This window comes from Cervus elaphus, chromosome 5, assembly GCF_910594005.1.
Source record: "Cervus elaphus chromosome 5, mCerEla1.1, whole genome shotgun sequence".
NCBI lineage: Eukaryota > Metazoa > Chordata > Mammalia > Artiodactyla > Cervidae > Cervus > Cervus elaphus.
Window position 1 is genome coordinate 11,323,803 of NC_057819.1, and position 22,579 is coordinate 11,346,381.

Sequence of the window (22,579 nt, forward strand, 5' to 3'; positions counted from 1 at the left end):
CAAATTGCCAGAGTTGTAGAGCAGTGGGAGATGAGTTGTGTGCCTGCCTTAAAAACCCATAAAATGGGTTTTTTTAAAAAAACCCATAAAATCCTGTGGGATTTTTTGAGGGCTTATGGTAGGAACCATCTGTTATTGCGATATGGTGATGGGAGAACCCTGGGGAGATGACAGTGAATTTGCTCTGTTTCAAGGCTGGCAGCACAGAGATGCCTTCATCTGGAGCATCTCTCAGACTTGTTTCTGTCCTCATCTTGGACACCAACCAGCTCAGCATGGAAGGAGTCAAAGTATTGTCATTCCAGATTTGGCCAGGTTCAGGGGAGGCTGGGGATGACCCAACTGGTTCTGGAAGCAGAGAGAAGCCAGCAGCAGCCTGCATCCCCTGGAGGAAGCTCGGGTAAAGGATGCTGGGGCTCTGAGAGAGTGGAATGGCAAGGCTTGCAGGCAGGTGTAGGCATGCTCAGCTCTGTCAAGTACAGTAGGCAGGGCAAGAGACCACCATCTTTCTCTCACTGGACCAAGTGTCCTTGCCATGGCAAAGGTATGTAGGAACCATGCTGCTGCTTCTGCTGCTAAGTCGCTTCAGTCGTGTCCGACTCTATGCGACCCCACAGACGGCAGCCCACCAGGCTCCTCCGTCCCTGGGATTCTCCAGGCAAGTACACTGGAGTGGATTGCCATTTCCTTCTCCAATGCATGAAAGTGAAAAGTGAAAGTGAAGTTGCTCAGTCGTGTCTGACTCTTTGCGACCCATGGACTGCAGCCTACCAGGCTCCTCCGTCCATGGGATTTTCCAGGCAAGAGTACTGGAGTGGGGTGCCATTGCCTTCTCTGGTAGGAACCATGAGTGCCTGTCAAATAATCAAAGCTGGATGCATTGAGACAGAATAGGATATATTCAGTTCACTTCTCAAAGTCCTTGTGTGGCTCCTACATCACTCAGAGTAGAAGCTTAAGTGGTCCTGATGATCTGAGGTCCACCCCCCCTCCACACGGCCTCCACTGCTGCTTCAGCTCCCATTCATCTCCCCCTTGCTCACTCCACTCCGGCCGCTCTGCCCTCCTTGTCATTTCTCCAGCTAACCAGGTACACACCCACCCCGGGGCCTTGGTACTTGCTTTTCCCCTCCACTTAGAATGCTCCCCCACAAGATAGCCACATGGCTCAGTCCATTACCCACTTCAGGTCTTTGCTCAAATATAATTTCTCAGTGAGCCTCCACCCTTTTTTTTTTTAACCACATCGCACAGCTTGTGGAATCTTAGTTCCCCAACTAGGGATCGAACCCAGGCCCCTGGTAGTGATAGCACTAACCTCTGGACAACCAGGGAATTCCCTAGACCACTTATTTAAAATCAAACTTCCCTCTCATTCACCAACCCTCCTTTGTTTTTCTTTAAAGTGCTTGGTCACCAGCTGACATGCTTTCATTTGACTTACTGTTTCCCCATTAGAAGGGAAGCTCCACGAGGACAAAGATTTTCCTTTTTTATTTGCTTTAATGCCGTATCCCTAGTGCCTACACCAGTGTCTGCCACATAGTAATAGATGTTCTATAAATTTCTTTTATTCTTCCCGTTTCTCAAGAGAAGCTGGCAATCTGTATTTTTAATTAAATCCTGTGCCTTTAAAATACTGGCTTACTCTTACTTTTAAAAACTATTGCATGGGCCAAACAAAACATACTTTCAGCCTGGATGCTGTCAGTGTAGTCCCCCCAGCCCCACTTCACTCCTGTTTGGAGCCTTTGGTGTAAGTTGCATATCCCATCCCATCAGGCAGTCTGAGTGATTCCGCCCCCCTCCCTCCGCCCCGAATTCCTAATTGAGTAGAGATAGGATGGACTCAGGGGGAGAGGAACAGGGCAGGAAAAGAGACACAGAGATAGAACCGATTTGGCACCATCCAAGCTGGTGGCTGCAGGTTCTACTGTGAAGCATCTGGTTTAATTCCAGCTCTGTGGGGCTGGGAGACTGACTGTGGCATTGAACTCCACGCAGACAGCTGCAGCCCATGCTGGGTCCCTGCAGTGCCCTGAAGTGCCACGTGCAGGGCCGCCACCAGCCCAGCCCAGCCCCGCTGCGTCACGCTTAGACACCTGCTGTGACTCTGAAGCTTAATGGACAGTCAGGGTTGTTTGGTTTTTTTTTTTTTTTTTTTTCAGTTCAACTAAACCCAGCAGAAGACCTTGGAGATTCTGGGGAATGGAGGCACAGTTCCTTAACAAACAGTGCTGATGGGAGCCAGGGGAGAAGTAGGTAGAACAAAATGCAGAGGGAGAAAGGCAGGGTTCTGGAATCTTTTCTGGGCTTGGCACTGGGTCTTTGAGTCATTTTAAAATGCAGGTGATTTAAAGATTAGTACCAAGCTGTGGAGGTGAGCAGATCTGGAACAAGGCCTGGCTCTGTCACTTACATGCAGATTTACTGAGTACCTTCCGCACTCACTGAGCTCTAGGACTTGTGTGGAGATTCATTGAACACCTACTGTATACCACACTCCTGCAAAGTGAAAACGTAAGGCCCCTTGTTCAAATACCATAAAACATTTTGAGATGATGACAGCAAAGCATTAAGCCAAGTGTGGGCTCTTCTAAGGACGGGGTCATTCTGAGTTCAGGGTCCTTCTAGACATGGGTCCCTGTGTGACTGTACTGGCCAAAGCTTCATGAAGTTGGTTCCACATGCACTGGAGTCACTGCTGAACAAATACAGACCCAGACCCATAATATCTCTCATGGATATTATGGGATAGGTGGGGAAACAAACAGTGAATAAGTAAAGAAAAAATAATAATTACATGTCTTGATAAATATTATAGAGGAAACAAACAGTGAGAAGTAAGGAGTGAGAGGAGGTGACTTAGAGGGTGTCGTCTGTGAAGGCTTCTTGGAGGAGGTGACATTTGAGCAGAGACCAGAAGAGCATGAGCAGAAACCCGCTATGCAAGAGTAAGAGGAAGAAGCTATCAAGGCAGAGACTCAGCAAAGGCAAACACTTGGCAGCTGGAAAAGCCAGCTTGACTGGAGCATGGTCCAAGATCTAGGAACAGTAGCAGGTAGAAGGTCATGACAGTTCTTTGAGGTCATGGAGAGAGTCTTAAATCTTATATGCATTGGACAGCCAATAAATTGAAGTAATTTATTATTTAAAAATTATCTTTTGAAAAAGACATTTATTTTTGAATAGCTAAAGTATCTTCATGGTTGCAAATACAAAGGGGTATCATGTGACAGTTTTTCCCATCTCAGGCCCAACCTCCCAGGCTCCCTCCATAGAGGCCAATGGTATTGTCCGTTTCTTGTGTGTTCTTTTCAGAGATGCTTTATGCATATACAACCTAAACATGCACATTATCCTACTTTCCCTGTTTACACAATAGTGTTCTCGAACAGTGTTCTATGTCTTGGCCTGGCCACTAGACAAGTAATCTTGGTGATCAATCCATATCCATCTTAAATTCTCATTATTCTTTGCAGCTGTGAAGCCCTCCACCATACAGATGCACCAGCATCCTGCTAGCCAGTGCTTGTTATTAGGCATTTAGATTGCTTCCTTGAAGGGCTTCAAGAAGGTCCTTGGGAAGTCCACTTAAACTCTCTGTGACTCAGTTACTCATCTGTGAAATGGGATATGGACATTTACCTCCTAAATCTATTTTGAGGATTGTTGTTCAGTCGCTATGTTGTGTCCAATTCTTTGCGACCCCATGAACTGCAGCACAGCAGGCTTCCCTTTCCTTCACTATTTCCTGGAGTTTGCCCAAACTCATGTCCATTGAGTCAGTGATACCATCCATCCATCTCATCCTCTTCTGCCCCCTTTTCCTCCTACCTTCAGTCTTTCCCAGCATCAGGGTCTTTTCCAATGAGTTGGCTCTTTGCATCAGGTGGCCAAAGTTTGGAGCTTCAGCTTCAGCATCAGTCCTTCCAGTGAATATTTAGGGTTGATTTCCTTTAAGATTGATTGGTTTGATCTCCTTGCTGTCCAAGGGACTCTCAAGAGTCTTCTCCAGCCCCACAATTCGAAAGCATCAATTTTTTGGCGCTCAGCCCTCTTTGTGGTCCATCTCTCACATCCATACATGACTACTGGAAAAACCATAGCTTTGACTATGTGGACTTTTTGAGGATTAAATGAGATAAAATCTGAAAGGCAGTTAGCAGGTACCAAACCCTTGATACTTGAACTAGTGATTGTTGCTGTTGTTTCTTTCATTCCTTGGCGCTCACAGCAGGGCTATGGTGTGGCCCCTTTGCTGTGGTGCCCAGCAGAGAGCTAAGCCTCTGGCTTCCAGGGAAGGTAATTATTTTATGCTTTCTGAACTTGCTGCTGCCTCACTAGATTTAAGCCAGGGCTTTGGCTCTAACAGAGCATGTGATCTCCAGGCTGGGTGGGCAGGTGTCTGTTCTGAGCATCAGAATTTGGAGGTCAGAGTTCCTGAGCAGAGACTGTGTATCACCCGTCCCATCCCCTCATCCCCGCCTCCTGGGATCCTCCAAGGGCACTGTTGCATCTTGCTTCAGGATGCAATGCATTCAAACGAACGCTTAGCTGTTCCGGTCAAGGGCAGCCGAGGAAGCTCATTACTGAGGACTGACGCTCTCGGTACCCAGCAGGGACCAGAGGACCCCAGGGGGCCCGGGCAGCCTCATTCAGCTCTTGGCACAGGCAGTAATGAGAAGTTAAGGTGTTTTTCAGCATATTTCCTTCGCAACAGGAGTCATTGCTCCTTTTTCTGTTTTCAGAGTGGAAACAATGAAACGGTCATATTATTCTAGGAAGATTATGTTAACCACCTGGGAGCAGATGAAATGGCTTTGCTGTAAGGGGTCTTTCCTCTCCTGTGTCCAACCATCAGAGCCCTCCACCCCCACCCCACCCACGTGAATATTTAATAATTGCACTGGTTGCAGAATAGGAAAGACAGTTCTCTCCCTGTTCCCCTCCCAACTGTTCATCTATTCATCTTCCTAGGGAAAAGGACTGTAATGTAACAAGAACTTCAGCGAAATCAGGACCCACTGGACGCCATGACCTACCTTCCAAAACTTTTAAAACAATAAATTAAATGTGATCGCCATAGTCTCTTTCCCCTTCCTCTTTGGCTATACCTGGGGGAGCAGGGAGGAGTGGAGGTCCAGAAAGAACACAAGTTTGCCTAAGTTCAGCTGGACTTGCTTAGCATTGATGAAGACTCATTCATGCATTCAATAATTATTTACTAAATGCCTTCCCCATGCCAGGAGCTATGCTGGGTATTAGAGATTAAACAGAGAACAAAACAGGAAGAGTTCTGCAAGAGGCTTACATTTTAGTGGGAGATTCCAACTGTTTTCACAAACTGTGGTTTATGTCTGTGACCATCTCCCTGGTCACTGTGTAGAGCATAGACTGAGGTGGGCCAAGAGCAGAAGCAGGGAGACAGTTGAAGAGGCTCCTGTAGTAAGGCAGGCTGGGGCAGCAGAGATTTGGATCAGCACATAAGCAAATAGGGCAGAGAATATTGGGAAGATTCTGGCTCTATGACAATCAAGCCATGACTTTCTGATGGCTTGGGTGTAGAGTATTAAAAGAAAGCAAGCCAGGGATGACTGTAGCATTTGAGACCTCAAAACTCTGAGAGACGGGTTTTGCTTTTTTTTTTTTTTTACCTACCCAAGGCCAAGTTGACTAGTACATGAGCCAGATGCCATCCTCTAGTAGAAATATCCCGGATTGGAGTTGAGAGCTCTTCCTCTTGGGCTTCCCAGGTAGCTCTAGTGTTAAAGAGCCCACCTGCAGGAGGCAAAAGAGATGCAGATTTGATCCCTGGGTGGGGAAGATCCCCTGGAGGAGAGCATGGCAACCCTCCAGTATTCTTGGCAATAGTCCGGTATCCTTGCCTGGAGAATCCCCACGGATAGAGGAATCTGGCGGGCTACAGTCCATGGCGGGCGGGGGCAGAGAGTTGGGCACAACTAAAGCGACTTAGCATGCACATATGCACCCTTCCTCTTGCATCAAAAATGAATGGGAGGAACACAGATTAAAGGGAAAGAGTTCTTCATTCTGATCATTTCTGCCAGAAGAGGGCTGTGACAGTGTCCCTCTTGGTCCTGAAGGCCCCGTCTAGAGAGCGGGGAAGGTGGGTGAGGCTCTGTTTCCTCCCATGCCCCTCAGACATAGATAAGGGCCCTGAGAAGTAAGGAGTGACTGAATGACCGTTTGCTTGATGACCTTTCTGGACTGATGTTTTCCAGGAGTTCTGGGCTTCGGCCATGACTGACACCGTGTTCAGCAGCAGCTCAAGCCGTTGGATGTATCCCAGTGACCGACCCCTGCAATCAAAGTAAGTCACTGGGTCCTGGAAGTCTTCTGCTCAGGGGCAATGAGGTCCTGATCTACACTTGAAGGAGGAGAGGAGTAGTAGGGGAAAAAAGAGAACTTCCATCCCTGGGGTGGGGGAAAAAAGAAGCTAGTGGGAGTTCTGTCATGGAAACTCCTCCACTGATTTTACTACTTTGAAAGGTTGGAGTAACAAGATGAAACTCTGAGCTCCATGCCCTAAATGAAAGGTGGTCTGGTGAAATGGAAAGAGCACTAACCTGTTGATGAGAATCAGACTTGATTCTGGTCCTAAATCTGAACTAATTTACTGGGTGAGTCTATTTCCCTTCTTTGGGCCTCAGTTTATTATCAATTAAATAAGGAAGTTGGACTCAATCAGAGGTTGCAAACTGACAGGCCACCAGCTGACTCTGACTTGCAGAAATGTATTCTTTAGTTTTGGCCTGATCATTTAAAAATTGAGAAATTCACATAAAAATAACTTCACATTCTGTATTAAATAATTACTATACCTGAATTGGTGGTGTATTGGCTCTGTACTGTGCTGGCTCCTTAGAGCTGTTGTTAAATTTGCAGGAATTTTGCAAGTTGATTGTTAAATATGACTGTTATTAAAAATTAAGTTGTATAGTTTTATAATTATATTAGGCAAGGGTGGTGAATACTCAACATTAATAATTTCTTACTTATTTTACTACATTTTGCTATTCTCTGTGTTACTTGTTGTCTGTGATACTTGTATAGTGAAATACTGTATATTAGTATGCTACTGCATGTTTCCTCCCAGCTTTGCATTTAGTGATATCATATAGGTACCCGAAATCAGCCTCGCTGGGGTTTTTCTCTAGAAGTGCAACTGTTAAACATTCACCAGCGTACCACCGCCTAAAGACCTTGACAATCTACGTCTATTGTTTATCATCACTGAAGATTTTCACTCAAAGGCCTTATTTTTTGAATGCTTGGTAATTTTTAAAATTTATTTATTTTTAATTGAAGGATAATTGCTTTACAATACTGGTTTGATTTCTGCCATACATCAATATGGATTTGCCATAGGTATACATATGTCCCCTCCATCTTGACCTTCCCTCCCACCTCCAACCCTTTCCCACCTCTCTAGATTGTTACAGAGCCCAAGTTTGAGTTCCCTGAGTCATTCAGCAAATTCCCATTGGCTATCTCTTTTACATATGGTAGTGTATATGCCTCCATGCTACTCTGTCCATTCTTCTTACCCTCCCTACCACCCTTGTCCATTAGTCTCTTCTCTACGTCTGTGTCTCCATTACTGCCCTGCAAATAGGTTCATCAGTACCATCTTCCTAGATTCCATATATATATGTTAATATATGATATTTGTTTTTCTCTTTCTGACTTACTTCACTCTGTATAATAGGCTCTAGGTTCATCCACCTCATTAGAACTGACTCAAATATGTTCTTTTTTATGGCCAAGTAGTATTCCATTGTGTGTATGTACCACAGCTTCTTTATCCTGAATGCTTGATAATGTTTTATTGTGAGCTCAACCCGTGAGAATCCTGGGGATCTACCATGAGAATATTTTCTTCAGAGAGATTTGCATTTGCTTCTGCCAGGAAGTGTGTGCTACTCACCAAGGATGTGATCTGAGCTTCCTTGGGGGTCCCAGATTCAGCATCTTCATCTAGTTAGGAGCTCAGAGTCAGTCTCTGGGACACAATGTTAGTGTTTACATTGGTTTCCTGCTCAGAGCTCCCAGTTCTGGATTCAGTTTGCTAGGTTTTCTTTTTCTATTAAAAAAAAAATTTGTCTTATAAAGGTATAACTAATGTACCTCCAACAGTACACATCTAAAGTACAATTTGATCATTTTTACACTTATATGCATACTCATTCCCCTTTGCCCCTCCCTGTCACCACCCATCCCTAAGTAATTATGTAAATGGAATCATCTCTTTGAGGGAAGGTGTCTTTTTTCACTTGGCATAATTAAATCATGATCCATTAATATTGTTATTCATATCAATAGTTTATCCCTTTTATTGCTAAAAAAAGTAAAATTTCATTGTGTGGATGTACTACAGTTTGTTTATCCATTCTTCTGTTGATGGACATTTGGGTTGTTTCTAGTTTTTTTGGCTAGTACAAGTAAAATTTATATAGACATATATTTGTATTTCTCTTAAGGAAATACCTAGGAGGAAAATGTCTCAGTGGCTTAGTAGGTAAATGTTTAACTTCTAAAAAAACTTGCAAACTGTTTTCCAGATTGTTTGTACCACTTTAAATTTCCACCAGAAGTGTATGAGAATTCCGTCTTCTTCTTTCTCACCAGCACTTGCTACAATTTGTCTTTTCCATTTTAACATTCTATGTGTGCATAGTGGTATTTGTTTTGTGATTTTAATTTGCACTCCCCTTAATGAGTAATGATATTGAACATCTTTTTATGTAAGTTTGACATTCATATAACCTCTGTGTTAAAGTGTCTGTTTAAACACTTTGTCCATTTAAAAATCAGGTCTTTTATCTTCTTGTTATTAAGTTTTACATGTTTTTTTAAATGTGCTGTAGATAAAAGTTGTTTGTTGGAGACACATTTTGCACATGTTTTTCTCAGTCTATGACTTGCATTTTCTTTTTCATAACCGTCTTTTGAAGAGGAAACATTTTTTATTTTGATGAAGTCTATTTTGTCTGTTTGTTTCAAAGGTAGAGGGGTTTTGGAGAATTCATTTACTTTCTAGCAATCCTAGAACTGTGTTAATAAGATTTGCCCTTAATTATCAAGGTCCTAATTATATATTGATGAGGGTCTTTCAGAATATTTAGTCCACTCATATTCTCTGAAGCAAAATCCCTGTCTGTTTACTATTTCCACCTAAAACCTCCTCTAGTTCCACGAGTTTAACAGTTTTGAAGACATTATTGAACTCTGTTGGTTTCCATTTTGAAAGGAAATTTCTAGTTTCCAAGCCCTTCCTATGAACGTTCTCTTGATACCAAACTCATTTGGCAAAGAATGTCTTATCAGCCAAAAACTGTCTCTCTATAAGATAAACAGTTGCCTGAAGGTGGATGGGGTAAAATATTTATTTTATAAGAAATGTTGGTTAATTAAAACCCCATCCATCACAGTTTACTTTAGTCAATATGAAGCCAAACAATTTGCCTTACAATTAAATTAGAATTATTCAAGCAGTCTGGATGCTATTTCCTTAAAGTGCTCCCGGGCTCCCGTGAAACATCTTGGCTTTCCTAATGCATCTGGCTGGCTTGATTGCTACTGCATTTTCTTCAGATATTAAAATTATTTTCCAATAAATGTTAATGGGTGAATTATAGTCATCACACATGCTATCTAGTCTGCGGCAGTGATGATGTGCTAATGCAGATGATTCTCTAATGTCTTTCTCCAGTAAATTAAGAAATCTAGTCTTAATTAACTGCTGGCTAGCCAGATACACTTACTGCCTTTGTGATTTTCAAATGCCTTCCTCTCTCAGTCTCCTTGAGTCCAAGGATGGTGTTTGGAAGACGATTATGATTGTGTTTAAAAGGAGAGAATTTATTTCTTTCTTGCACAGGTGGACCAGGGATTCAGTTCTCTATGTTGGGGATACATGGGGAGAAATGCTGTCTCTGATAGTTGATTATTCCCTGTGGCTTTCAAGTCTGCAAGCCTGAGAGTGGCAGAGACCAGAGGTGGAAACCGAGGCACAAAGGGAAGATGTGACCTGTCTGTGGTAGCATGACTAGTAGTAAATGGAGAGGCTGGTCTTCTTTTTAGAATGGAAGAACTTGCTTCCCCAGAAAGGGGCACTGTGAGTTCCGCTTGTTCAGGGCTCTTTGCCCTTTCTTAACGTGCTCCTGAGAACTTCCCTGGTAGATCAGTGGTAAAGAATCCGCCTGCCAATGCAGGAGATGCAGGTTCGATCCCTGAGTTGGGAAGATCCCCTGGAGAAGGAAATGGCAACCCAGTCCAGTATTCTTGTTGGGAAATCCCATGGACAGAGAAGCCTGGGGGGCTACAGTCCCTGGGGTCACAAAGAGTTGGACACAACTTAGCTACTAAACAATAACAATGTGCTCCTTAACTCTCAGTGTTTGAAACAACAGAAAACAAGAATGGTGGTGGCCTTGTTATCATTAAATGATTCCTCTTTAGTGCCAAAAAAAATATTATTCAAATACATAAATGATCAGATGGGTTAATTAATAAACTGAACTGATGGGTCATGTTCCTCAAAGCTGTGGAACCCTACAGCAACCATGTTTTAGATGTGCTAAAATAAGATAATAATGACTGATAAAAAGTGAAAGTAGGTCATTGTAATTTAAACTGAACTGTGTGGTGGTGGCATCCAGTGCTGATATTGTTACGAGATGTTTTTTCTCCCTAACTTTATTCATTTTTTTTCTTTCTCTCCCTTCTTTGCCTACCTTCAGTGATAAAGAACAGTGAGTATTTTGTGGTACTTTTATTTTTCTACAGACTAAATTTTATCTCTTTTCTGATGAAAGTGGCTTGCCCCTAAAAAGAGATGGTTCAAAAAGGAACTAGCATGTTTTACATAGCTAATAAAAAAAAAAATCCAAGTTGTTAAAAAAAAAAAAAGCACACCCTTCTTGAGAAAAAAATATGAAATTTCAAGAAAAAAATTCTTGATAAAAGGATGGAAAGCATTCCTTAGGGGAGCCCTCAATTTAATTTTTTTTAGCAGCTTGTGGGATTCAGCAAGTTTATTAACCACCTTCTGTTTCTTTTGCATTTTGCCTGGGAACACTGTTCTTAGATAAAGAAAATAATAACTCAAATGACTGTTGTCATTAATCAAAGATGATGAAGAACAGAACAGAGCTTGTGGGAAGTTATATGCTAAATACATGGTCTCTGTCACCTCATGGGAGGTCAGCCTGATTTCCCAATGAAATGCCTTTGACTCAGAGGTCCCATCTTTGCTCATAACTTTTGTTTTAAATTAGATTCATTTCCTAAATATGCATGACAGATTGGATGCTGGGTCCAATAAATGAACAGTTAGGCTGCAAAGCAGATGGAGTTTTGGTTTTGTGTACACATTGGGAGACTATGGAAGGTCATTTTTACTCTCCCCACGGTAGGGAAGTTATCACAGATCCACAAGCAGAGCACTGAGCCTGGCCTCAGAACACCCAGGTCTAAGTTCTGCTCTGGGGCTCAGTGTCACTTCCTTGAACCCCGGCCTTCTCCTTTATAACATGGTTATGTTAATCCAGGTGGCTCAGTGGTAAAGAATCCACCTGCCAATGCAATCCCTGGGCTGGGAAGACCCTCTGGAGGAAGAAATGGCTACCACTCCAGTATTCTTGCCTGGAAAATCCCATGGGCAGAGGAGCCTGGAGGGCTACAGACCATGGGGTTGCAAAGAGTCAGACATGACTTAGCAACGGAGCATGCACAAATCTCCTAGCTATGTTAACCCTGCCCTTCCACCTTCACAGGGAGGCGGTGTGGTCAACTGAGATGCATGGGAAAGCTTCAGTTCAGTTCAGTCGCTCAGTCATGTCCGACTCTTTGCAACCCCATGAACCGCAGCACGCCAGGCCTCCCTGTCCATCACCAGCTCCTGGAGTCCACCCAAACCCATGTCCAAACCCACAGTTCAGAAGCATCAATTCTTTGGTGCTCAGCTTTCTTTATAGTCCAACTCTCACATCCATACATGACCACTGGAAAAACCATAGCCTTGACTGGATGGACCTTTGTTGACAAAGTAATGTCTCTGCTTTTTAATATGCTGTCTAGGTTGGCCATAACTTCTGTAAAGCACCAAACAAAGTCAGAGGAAGGTGTGGATTACAGCCTTACCTTACCCTTGTGTGTGTGTGTATATATGTACACTATATACATACAAATATATATATATACCTTGTATGTATACATTGTGTGTGTGCATATATATATATTATATATATATATATGGTGTGTGTTCTACATTTTCTGTTGTTGGTTGATACTGGTCAGTATCTTTTTATGAATATTGTGAGTATATCATTCAGACATGCTAGTAGAGATGCCGAGATGTCTGATTATAAATACAAACATTGCAAGAGAGAAGTCCATGACTTTAGAGGGTCCTAAGAACTTCAGGCTTCCTGAATGCTGGAAGTTGAAAGGTAGGATATATGTTCATGCTCCTTCCCTCCCTGCTTCATGCTTTCCACCCTCTCCTCCTCCCTCTCCCTCCCTTCCCTTTTCCCCTTCATTAACAAATACCCAGTGCTTAGTATGTATCATGCACTGTGCTAAGCATCAGGAATACAAGGTTAGTCAAAGTCTGAGTGGATGTCTAGAAGGGTTTCAGTTCAGTTCAGTCCAGTCATCAGTAGTGTCCAACTCTCTGTGACCCCCATGGACTGCAGCACGCCAGGCTTCCCTGTCCATCACCAACTCCCAGAGCTTGCTGAAACTCATGTCCATCGAGTTGGTGATGCCATCCAACCATCTCATCCTCTGTCGTCCCCTTCTTCTCCTGCCTTCAATCTTTCCCAGCATCAGGGTCTTTTCCAGTGAGTCAGTTCTTCGCATCACGTGGCCAAAGTACTGGAGCTTCAGCTTCAGCATCAGTCCTTCCAGTGAATATTCAGGACTGATTTCCTTTAAGACTGACTGGTTTGATCTCCTTGAAGTCCAAGGGACTCTCAAGAGTCTTCTCCAACACCACAGTTCAAAAGCATCAGTTCTTCAGCGCTCAGCTTCCTTTATGGTCCAACTCTCACATCCATACATGACTACTGGAAAAAGCATAGCTTTGACTATATGGACCTTTGTCGGCAATGTCTCTGATTTTTAACATGCTGTTTAGGTTTATCATAGCTTTTCTTCCAAGGAGCAAGTATCTTTCAATTTCATGGCTATAGTCATCATTTGCAGTGATTTTGGAGCCCAAGAAAATAAGGTCTGTCATCATTTCCATTGTTTCCCCATCTATTTGCCATGAAATGATGGGACCAGAGGCCATAATCTTAGTTTTTGAATGTTGAGTTTTAAGTCAGCTTTTTCACTCTCCTCTTTCGCCCTCATGAAGAGGCTCTTTAGTTCCTCTTCAATTTCTGCCATAAGGGTGGTGTCATCTGCATAGCTGAGGTTATTGATATTTCTCCCTGCAATTTTGATTCCAGCCTGTGCTTCATCCAGCCCAGCATTTCGCATGAGGTACTCTGCATATAAGTTAAAATAAGCAGGGTGACAATATGCAGGTTTGACATACTCCTTTCCCCATTTTGAACCAGTCCATTGTTCCATGTCTGGTTCTAACTGCTTCTTAATCTGCATACAGATTTCTCAGGAGGCAGGTCAGGAAGAATTTTCCACAGTTTGTTGTGATCCACACAGTCAAAGGCTTTAGTGCAGTCAGTGAAACAGAAGTAGATATTTTTCTGGAATTCTCTTGCTTTTTCTATGATCCAGCAGAAGTTGGCAAATTGATCTCTGGTTCCTCTGCCTTTTCTAAATCCAGTTTGAACATCTGGAAGTTCCCAGTTTACATACTGTTGAAGACTGACTTGGAGAAGTTTGAGCATTCCTTTGCTAGTGTGTGAGATGAGTGCAATTGTGCAGTAGTTTGAACAGACTTTGGCATTGCCTTTCTTTGGGATTGGAATGAAAACTGACCTTTTCCAGTCCTGTGGCCACTGCTGAGTTTTCCAAATTTGCTGGCATGTTGAGTGCAGCACTTTCACAGCATCATCTTTTAGGATTTTAAATAGCTCAGCTGGAATTCCATCACCTCCTCTAGCTTTGTTCGTAGTGATGCATCCTAAGGCCCGCTTGACTTCACCTCCAGGATGTCTGGCTCTAGGTGAGTGATCACACCATCGTGGTTATCTAGGTTATTAAGGTCTTTTTTGTACAGTTCTTCTGTGTATCCTTGCCTCCTCTTCTTAATATCGTCTGCTTCTGTTAGGTCCAAACCCAAGAAGGGTTTACAAACAAATAAGTAGTCAGTCACCAACAAATACACTTTATTGTGCAAGGAGCTATAGTAGCAGAATCACGGTGTCCTGTGGGAGTACATGATGGGGAAGTTTCTTGGAAGAAGTATTGTGTAAGCTGAGATTGTGTAAAGGAATTAAAAGAGAAGAGACAGTGGAATTTCAGGTAAGGGAACAGCGTACACAAAGTCTAAATAGGAGAGAGAGCATGGGATTTTAGGAAAGCTGAATGGAACTTAGTCTGGTTTAAAAGATTGCCGGGATCTTGAGATCCCCTTAGCTTTCTGAAGGGAGTTAGGAAACCACAGCATCCTTTTGGTACCCCCTTGAGTCTGGTAGGGGTAAATTTCATCCAAAAGAGCCTTTATACCAGCAGGACTTGTATAAAATGTTCTGTGCTGTGGATGTCCCTCCTTCCACACCCTCCCCTTCAGGATTCATTAAAATCTCATTCTCTGAGCTGTAAAGAGACTTCCTGCTGACACCTGCTTCTGTCAGCATCCTGGGGGAAGGGAGGGGATAAGAAGAAAGAAAAGAAAAAGGATTAATTTTCTGCACACCACCACTGTTTAATGCTTCAGAGCCTTCATGCCCTGACAGCATTTCCATCATCCCACTCCTTTGGGGAGTTATAATATATTAATAGAGACATCTGGTGGGTATTTATTATGTGACTATTGTGTGCATGAAACGAAGAATCAAGGTAGGAGGCAGGAAGAAGCTGGGAGTCTGCGCTTTGCGGTGTTTGGGGGATTGGGGAACATCTGTGAGGGGCTTCCACCTGGAGTCAGGACTAGTTACCTTTTGTATTAGAGGTCACTGGTGCTGGTTTGTTGGGGAGGGTTCCTTTCAACCATCTCTAGATGCACCTGAGCAGGTACATTCAGGTCACAGATGAAGCACACCCAGAATGCTGGTTTCTCGAGCCTCTGACCATATCCTTCCCACACAGCTCTTTTGGCAATTCCCTTCCCTCTTTTGAGGGTTGGGCGTATGGAAAATGAGCAGATCAACTGCAGTGATCTTTAGACTTTTATTAGCAGCAAAATTCTTTCTGTGAATACAGTTTTATTCAGAAGCTAAATATATAAGACAGATAAAGAGTGGAGCTGGATAAAGATCTTTAGTGGCTGAAAGCATTAAATGTATCATGGTGCAACTGTAAGTTAAAATAATACCAAACTGTAAAGTAAATGTAGCGAGTTTAGCAAGCTTCACTTTGTTGTTGTTGCCATAGTGGATAGTGTATCAGTTATCTTTTGCTGTGTAACAAATCTGATGCTCTGTGACAACCTAGAGGGGTGGGATGGAGTTGGAGGTGGGAAGAAGATTCCAGAGAGAAGAAACATACATAGACCTATGGCTGATTCATGTTGATATACGGCAGAAACCAACACAATGTTGTAAAGCAATTATCCTCCAATTAAAAATAAATAATTATTAAAAAAAAAAAAAAACTCAGTGGCATAGAACAATGATGATTTATTTTCTGGAATCTGGGCCTGGCTGGTGGTTCTGCTGATCTTGGCTGGGCTCTCTTGTGCATCAAACTGTCAGCTGATCTAAGACGCTGTGGCTAGAATGACTCAGCTCTGCATACCTCTCCTTCTGTCCTGAGTTTTTTGTTTCAGTGACGAAAGTAAATAGAAACATACAAGGCTTTTTCAGGCTTAGCCCCGGGATGGCCCATCTCTCCCCTGTGTTTTATTGGCCAAAGTAAGCCACAATTCCATGCGGGATTCAACGGTTGAGAAATAGACTCTGCCCTTTGCGTGAAAGCAATTTTAAATCCACATGGCAAAGGGCATGGATCTTTAGAAGGGTGAAGTATTGAGGTCACCAATGCGATAAAATAGATCTCATGGTTTTATTAAATATTAAATTCTTAAAAATTATTTTTGCTCACTCTCTTTTTAATTAGTAGCCTTGCTTTGTTAGTGGGAATCCAGCATTGCCATCTGGGCTGAAGTGAGGATGGAGGGCTTGGTTCCCTGTCCACTCTGTCCCTCCATGGCCCACTCACCTGCAACCCTTTGAGATCCCTTCAGGAAACTATACAAACAGCTTAGACAATTTGGAGGAATAAGAGGCAGGTACCCTTCATAATTCTCCAGGAAGCCTTGTCCTAAGTATGTGAATAAGAGTGGAGATGGGTCTGCCCTCTTTGCCCTGACCTGCCTCAGCCACTGAGCCAGGGGTGTTTCCTCATGCACCCACTGAGGGTCAGGGGTAGCCTCTGAGGGACTAAGTGGGTAAGACTTCTCACTCCCAATGCAGGGGGTCCAGGTCTGATCCCTGGTCAGGGAACTAGATCTCACATGCCACAACAGAGTTCGCAACTAAAGATTCCACATGCTGCTGTGAAGATAGAGGATCAAGGGTCCTGGGTGATGCAGCTAAGACCTGGCACAGCTAAAGAAATAAATGATTTTTTTTTTTTTAAAGAGGAGTAGCCTCTGAGAGTCCTGGCAGGAAACAGACATGAAATCCTTCTCACTTAACAGATCTGAAGCGGACATTCAGACTGGTACCGGGCCCTAATGCACACTGCTAATAAGCAACAGACCCAGGATTTGGATCTTAAACCCCACTAGGTCAAGGAGGACTCAAGCTGGTGTGCAGCAGGCCCTCTAGGCATTTACTGGGTTGGATACAATGCTCTGAGGAGCTTGTCCAAGGAGGCAACACTTTGGTCTCCACTTTTGGCTTTCCTTGTGGCTCAGATGGTAAAGAATCTGCCTGCAGTGTGGGAGACCTGGGTTCGATCCCTGGGTCAGGGCAATCCCCTGGAAAAGGGAATGGCTGCCCACTCCAGTATTCTGGCCTGGAGAATTCCATAGACAGAGGAGCCTGGCAGGCTATAGTCCATGGGGTTGCAAAGAGTCAGACACGACTGAGTGACTCACTTTTGGTCTTTAATGAGATCCCAACACTGGACTTTGGTCTTAAGGATGTGGAGCCTGAATCCTTGGCAAGGGTGCCACCTTCTTGTCACTAGAGTATTCTCAAGGCCCCCATGTTCACAATGCTCCCCAGCCCACAGGAGGCCCAGATATGGCCATTCTCTCCCTTCAGAGCAAAGGCTTTGGTTTGAAAAACCAGTTTGTTTCCCTCTGTTTGCTTTTGAAATTAAAACATGAAAATCCACAGGAGGCTTGCGAATCCCCACTGGGACCAATTGGTGACATTTTCAAACACTAGATGAGTTGTTTGTCAACTTTGTGTTTTGGAGCAGAGGACGGGGAGTGGGTAAGGTCTGGAGAGATGCTGGGAGCTCCAGCAGGCCTTCTGCTCATCTGCAGATGGAGGCAATTATCCTAGGTGGGCCTCTTGGGGACCCCTATTCCTGCTTGTATTTCTGGAGTTGTGCATTTCCTGTGCATGCTAATCCCAGAGAGTTGCATGGTGGGGTTAGAGGCTTTGACTTCAGGTCTGACCATACCCCTGACCAGACTGTGAGCTGTAGGAATGTGTCCATGAAAGGGTCTCTACTGGGTATATAACCCAGCATCTCATGTGTGCTCTGTCTGGGTCTCTGAGCTGCTTTTTAAAGGCAGGAGATACATGGAGACTTCCTGTTGGCTCAGACAGCAAAGAATCTGCCTGCAATGCAGAAGACCCAGGTTCAATCCCTGGTTCAGGAAGATGCCCTGGAGAAGGGAATGGGAATCCACTCCAGTATTCTTGCCTGGAGAATTCCGTAAACAGAGGAGACTTGAGGGCTACAGTCCATGGGGTCACAAAGAGTCAGACACGACTGAGCAACTAACAGTTTCACTTCACTTTTAATATGTGGAGGGGGATTAGAAGAGGATGAGAAGGAGAAGTGGGGATGAAGGAGGAAGAAGAGGGGTAGTTGAGACATCCATTTCCGTGGAAAACCAGAGGGACCTGGGGAGGTGGCTGGATGAGGTTGTAACTAGGGCTCTTTGGGAAGGATGGGTGGTCTTCCTCATACAGGAGTCCAGTGTATGCTTTGCAATTAATGGGGGGAAACATCAGGCTGAGGGATATTAGCATACCTTGAGGAAGATCTTTTCAACAGAACGGCATAGACTTCTTATGAGAGAGTGAGGTCTTCATCACAGGGAGCATTCGAGCAAGGCTGGAAGGACCCCATAGGGAGGCTGTGTAAGACAGGCTTTCAGGTGATCCCCCATGGCCCTCCCCTCCTGGTGTTCATGTCTCTGTGTAACCTCCTTGCCTTGAGGGTGGGCAGGACCAGGGTTGTGTTTCTAACCTATGGAATACTGCATCATATTATGTAAGACTCTGTCTCACTTGACTGGAGCGGCAGTCACCTTGCATACCTGATGAAGGAAGTGGCCCATGGGGAGAAGCTGAAGTCCGCTTGGTTAGGAATTGCAGCCTGCCTCCAGGACGTGGAGGTGACCTCTTGCCAACAGCCAACAAGAAGTCGGAGGCTTAGGTCACACAGCTGCTGGGAAGAGTTAGATTTACCTGGAAGCTTGTTCTTCCGCCTAGAAAACCTCCAGATACAATCTGAGCCATCTGGAGCCATCTGGAATCTGACCCATCTGACATCTGATTGCAGCCTTGTAAGATGCTGCGCAGAGGACCCAAAGCCATGCCTGGACTCCCAACATGGAAACTGTGACATAATAAATGTGTGTTGTGTAAAGCCCCTAAGTTTGTAATAACTTGTTATGCAGCAATCGAAAATGAACATAGGCATTGTAGATGGGGCTTTGTTCCACCCCGTCTGTATCCACTGCTAGGTTGATTTTTCCAATTATCTAATGGTGCTGAAGCTGAAGCTCCAGTACTTTGGCCACCTGATGTGAAGAGTCGACTCATTGGAAAAGACCCTGATGCTGGGAAAGATTGAGGGCAGGAGGAGAAGGGGATGACAGAGCATGAGATGGTTGGATGGCATCACTGACTCAATGGACATGGGTTTGAGCAAACTCAAGGAGATGAGAAGGACAGGGAAGCCTGGCATACTGAAGTCCATGGGGTCACAAAGAGACACGACTTAGCAACTGAACAACAACAATGCTACAGAACAAATCACATCAAGCACAGTGGCTTCAACAGCAGTAGCTGCTCATTACCTCTTGCAGATTTTGTTGGTAGATACTTGAGAGTGGCTTGGCTAGGTGGTCCTGGCAGAGCTGCAGTCATACGTCGGCTGGGGCTGAGGCCATCTGAAGGTTTGACAAGGGCTAGAGGGTCACTGGCAAGTTGGCGTTGGCTGGTGGGTGGTGGGGAGGAGGGGCGAGGGCTCAATTCCTCTCCACAGGGGTGTTTGAGTGTCCTCATGACATGGCATTTGACTTCCCCTAGACTGAATGACCCAAGAGACCAAGGCAGAAGTTGCAATGTCTTTCGTGACCTAGCCTTGGAAGTCAGCCACGGTCACACCCATTGTATTTAGCTGGTCACACAGCACCAGCTGGGATTCAATGTGAAAGAAAACAACACAGGGAGAGTGAATACCAGGAGGCAGATATCCCAGGGAACCATCTGGTAGACTGGCTGCCATATTGATCTTTCTTCCTTTGAGTATGTTTAGCATTTGTTCATCCCCAGAGGCCCCTGATCCAAAGCAAGGCATGTTTCCATCCATGTTTCCCCCGGCCACTCCCTCTTCTTTCTCACAAGACGCCCGCTTCCGGTTGCTTTCAAATTCATCCTTCTCTGCTCTTCTGAACAAACCAGCTAAGGTGGGAGGATGTGAGAGGAGGTGGGGAGGGAGGAGGGGGGGAGATGGGGCTTTTCATTTTCAACTTTAAGTGTGAAAAGGCAATTTCATGCCTGCTGACGTGATTAGAGCAGTGGAAGTAATAGAGGCTGGCAGCTAATGGGGTGCTGGCTCCAGGGGATTTGTAATTACTGATTTTTTTTCCCCCAACAGGGACAAGAATTTCTAGTGGTGTTGAGCCCTGCATTCCACTTGAGCGATGCCCCTCAGCGCCTGGGAGGTGGAGGATATTATTAGTGGAGAGAATGCTTATTTGCCATAGACCATAGCATTAGCTCTCTACCCAGCTCTGATCCTCTGCACCGTCCCTGGGGCTACACGGACAGGCATTCAATTCACCTCATATTGGGGAGGTTAAGTCTGCAGGCTGCCCAGGTCTGAATTCCACCTCTGCCACTTCCCAGCCGTGCGACCTCGGGCAAGTTGTCTAATTTCTCCACACCCGGGTCTCCTCACCAGAAAATAGACGATAACCATCCCTGCCTTGTAGAAATGTTGTGAGGATTAAATGAAGTAATGTGGGCCTCCAGGAGGCGCTATGTCAGTATTCGCTGCTGCTAAGTCGCTTCAGTTGTGTCCGACTCTTTGCCACCCCATGGACTGTAGCCTGCCAGGCTCCTCTGTCCATGGGATTCTCCAGGCAAGAATAATTGAGTGGGTTGCCATGCCCTGCTCCAGGGGATCTTCCTAACCCAGGAAACAAACCCACATCTCTTACATTTCCTGCATGGGCAGGCAGGTTCTTTACCACTAGCGCCACCTGGGGAGTCCATGTCAGTGTTTGCTTTTTTATTGAAACAAAAATGTCAAGAAGAGCACAGGATGGAAATTAAAATGCTACAGGAGCTTTGGAGGCAGGAAATCTAGATGTTTGTGTGAAATGGAGAGATTTTTATACAACTAGTTGGCAACTAGTTTAAATTTGAAAAAAAAAATTCTGTGGCCCACACTAAACATATTTGTGCCAGGTAGGGGTTGGGGTCAACCTGGGATCCAGGGCTTCAGACCACTCTCCCAGAATCTTTTCCACTCCAGCTGTAGAAGTCTACTGTTTGGACTCTTTTCCTGAGAACACCATTATCCTCCAGGTTTCCATGAAAAGTGAAAGTCGCTCAGTTGTGTCTGACTCTTTGCAACCCCATGGACTGTAGCCCTCCAGGCTCCTCTGTCCTTGGAATTCTTGAGGCCAGAATACTGAAGTGGGTAGCTGTTCCCTTCTCCAGGGGATCTTCCCAACCCAGGGATAGAAGCCAGGTCTCCCACGTTACAGGCAGATTCTTTACTGTCTGAGCCACAGGGGAAGCCCAGGTTTCCATGAACTTCCTGCAAATGTCAAGTCAAGAGTATCTGCCATATGCTGAGTGAGCACTTAAGAAAAATACACTCAGCAGAACCCTATGAAGGATGTATATGTTCCCCACTGTGTGTGTGTGTGTGTGTGTGTGTGTGTGCGCACGCGCGTGCATGCATGCTCAGTCACTCAGTCACGTCTTACTCTTTGCGACCCCATGGACTGCAGCCCACTGGTCTCCTCTGTCCACAGGATTTTCCTGGCAAGAATACTGGAGTGGGTTGCTATGTCCTCCTCCGGAGGAACATTCCTGACCCAGGAATTGAACCCCTATCTCCTGCGTCTCCTGCATTGGCAGGTGGATTCTTTACCACTGTGCCACCTGCAAAGCCCCCATGTGCCCCATTGTAGAGATAAGCAAACTGAGGCTCTGAGAGGTTGGGATTCTTTTGCTTGAAGGGATTTGAACTGAGGTTTACCAGACTCCACAGGCTAGAGCCTAATCACAGTGGCCTACTTTCTCTCCAGCCTCACGCCTTCCCAAATTACCTTTCAGGCTCCAGACAGGATGGTCTGTCCACCCTAGTGGTCAGCCGGACAGACAGAGGAAACAGGAAGAGCTGACAGATGAGGAGAAGGAAATCATCAACAGGGTGATCGCTCGTGCTGAGAAGATGGAAGAGATGGAGCAGGAGCGAATCGGGTGAGACCCTGAGCTTCCCTCCATTCTGAGAGCCGTCAAGGGTGGGGAGGCCGTGCTGCCCAGGGCGCGGTGCTGGGGGAGGGGACGGGGCAGGGCTGCCTTTGGGGTTTGAGCCACCCACTCAGGCAGAACCGGAATCCTCGGTGCGGGAGATGAGAGAGCTGGGAGAGGAGAAAAGAGAACAGAGAGAGTGGTCTGGGGGCTGGCTGGGGAGGGGGCGTCTGGGCTGGGGGTGCATTAAAGATGGAGAAGCGGGTACCTTCTCAGAGGCAGATGGGAGATTGTCTCTGGAGGCTGGAGGTGTGTGTATGAGCACAGGTGTCTCACCATTTCGGCTGCACAGAAATGTGTTCTAGTGACGTAGGCCATGCAGGTTCCAGAAAGTACAGCTGAGGGCGAGGTAAGGGGGAGCAAGTCTACTTCAAAGACACAGTACGGGAAAGAGAGCGCACGCCTGAAATGAACTATATGAGAGAACGGGAGAAATCCTTCCTAAAGGGGAGCCCGCATGAGAGTGAGGCTGCAGAGGTTAAGCTGGTGGGTCTGGACGCCAAGAACTCAGGGTT

General features: G+C 45.1%; 1 protein-coding gene across 5 annotated transcripts in view; it reads left to right on the forward strand.

The window, feature by feature from the left end:
* The window catches only part of RPH3A (rabphilin 3A), a 265,679-nt gene that overhangs the window by 198,979 nt on the left and 44,121 nt on the right, over window positions 1–22,579 (forward strand). For 4 of the 5 annotated variants that reach the window (XM_043901678.1, XM_043901680.1, XM_043901681.1 and 1 more), the window contains exons 3-5: window positions 6,246–6,334; window positions 10,767–10,778; window positions 21,867–22,013. In XM_043901678.1, the coding sequence (XP_043757613.1) occupies window positions 6,264–6,334; window positions 10,767–10,778; window positions 21,867–22,013 (230 nt within the window). In that variant the 5' untranslated portion in view covers window positions 6,246–6,263. The remainder of the gene's footprint in view (window positions 1–6,245; window positions 6,335–10,766; window positions 10,779–21,866; window positions 22,014–22,579) is intronic. The other variant, XM_043901682.1, reaches the window with a different exon arrangement.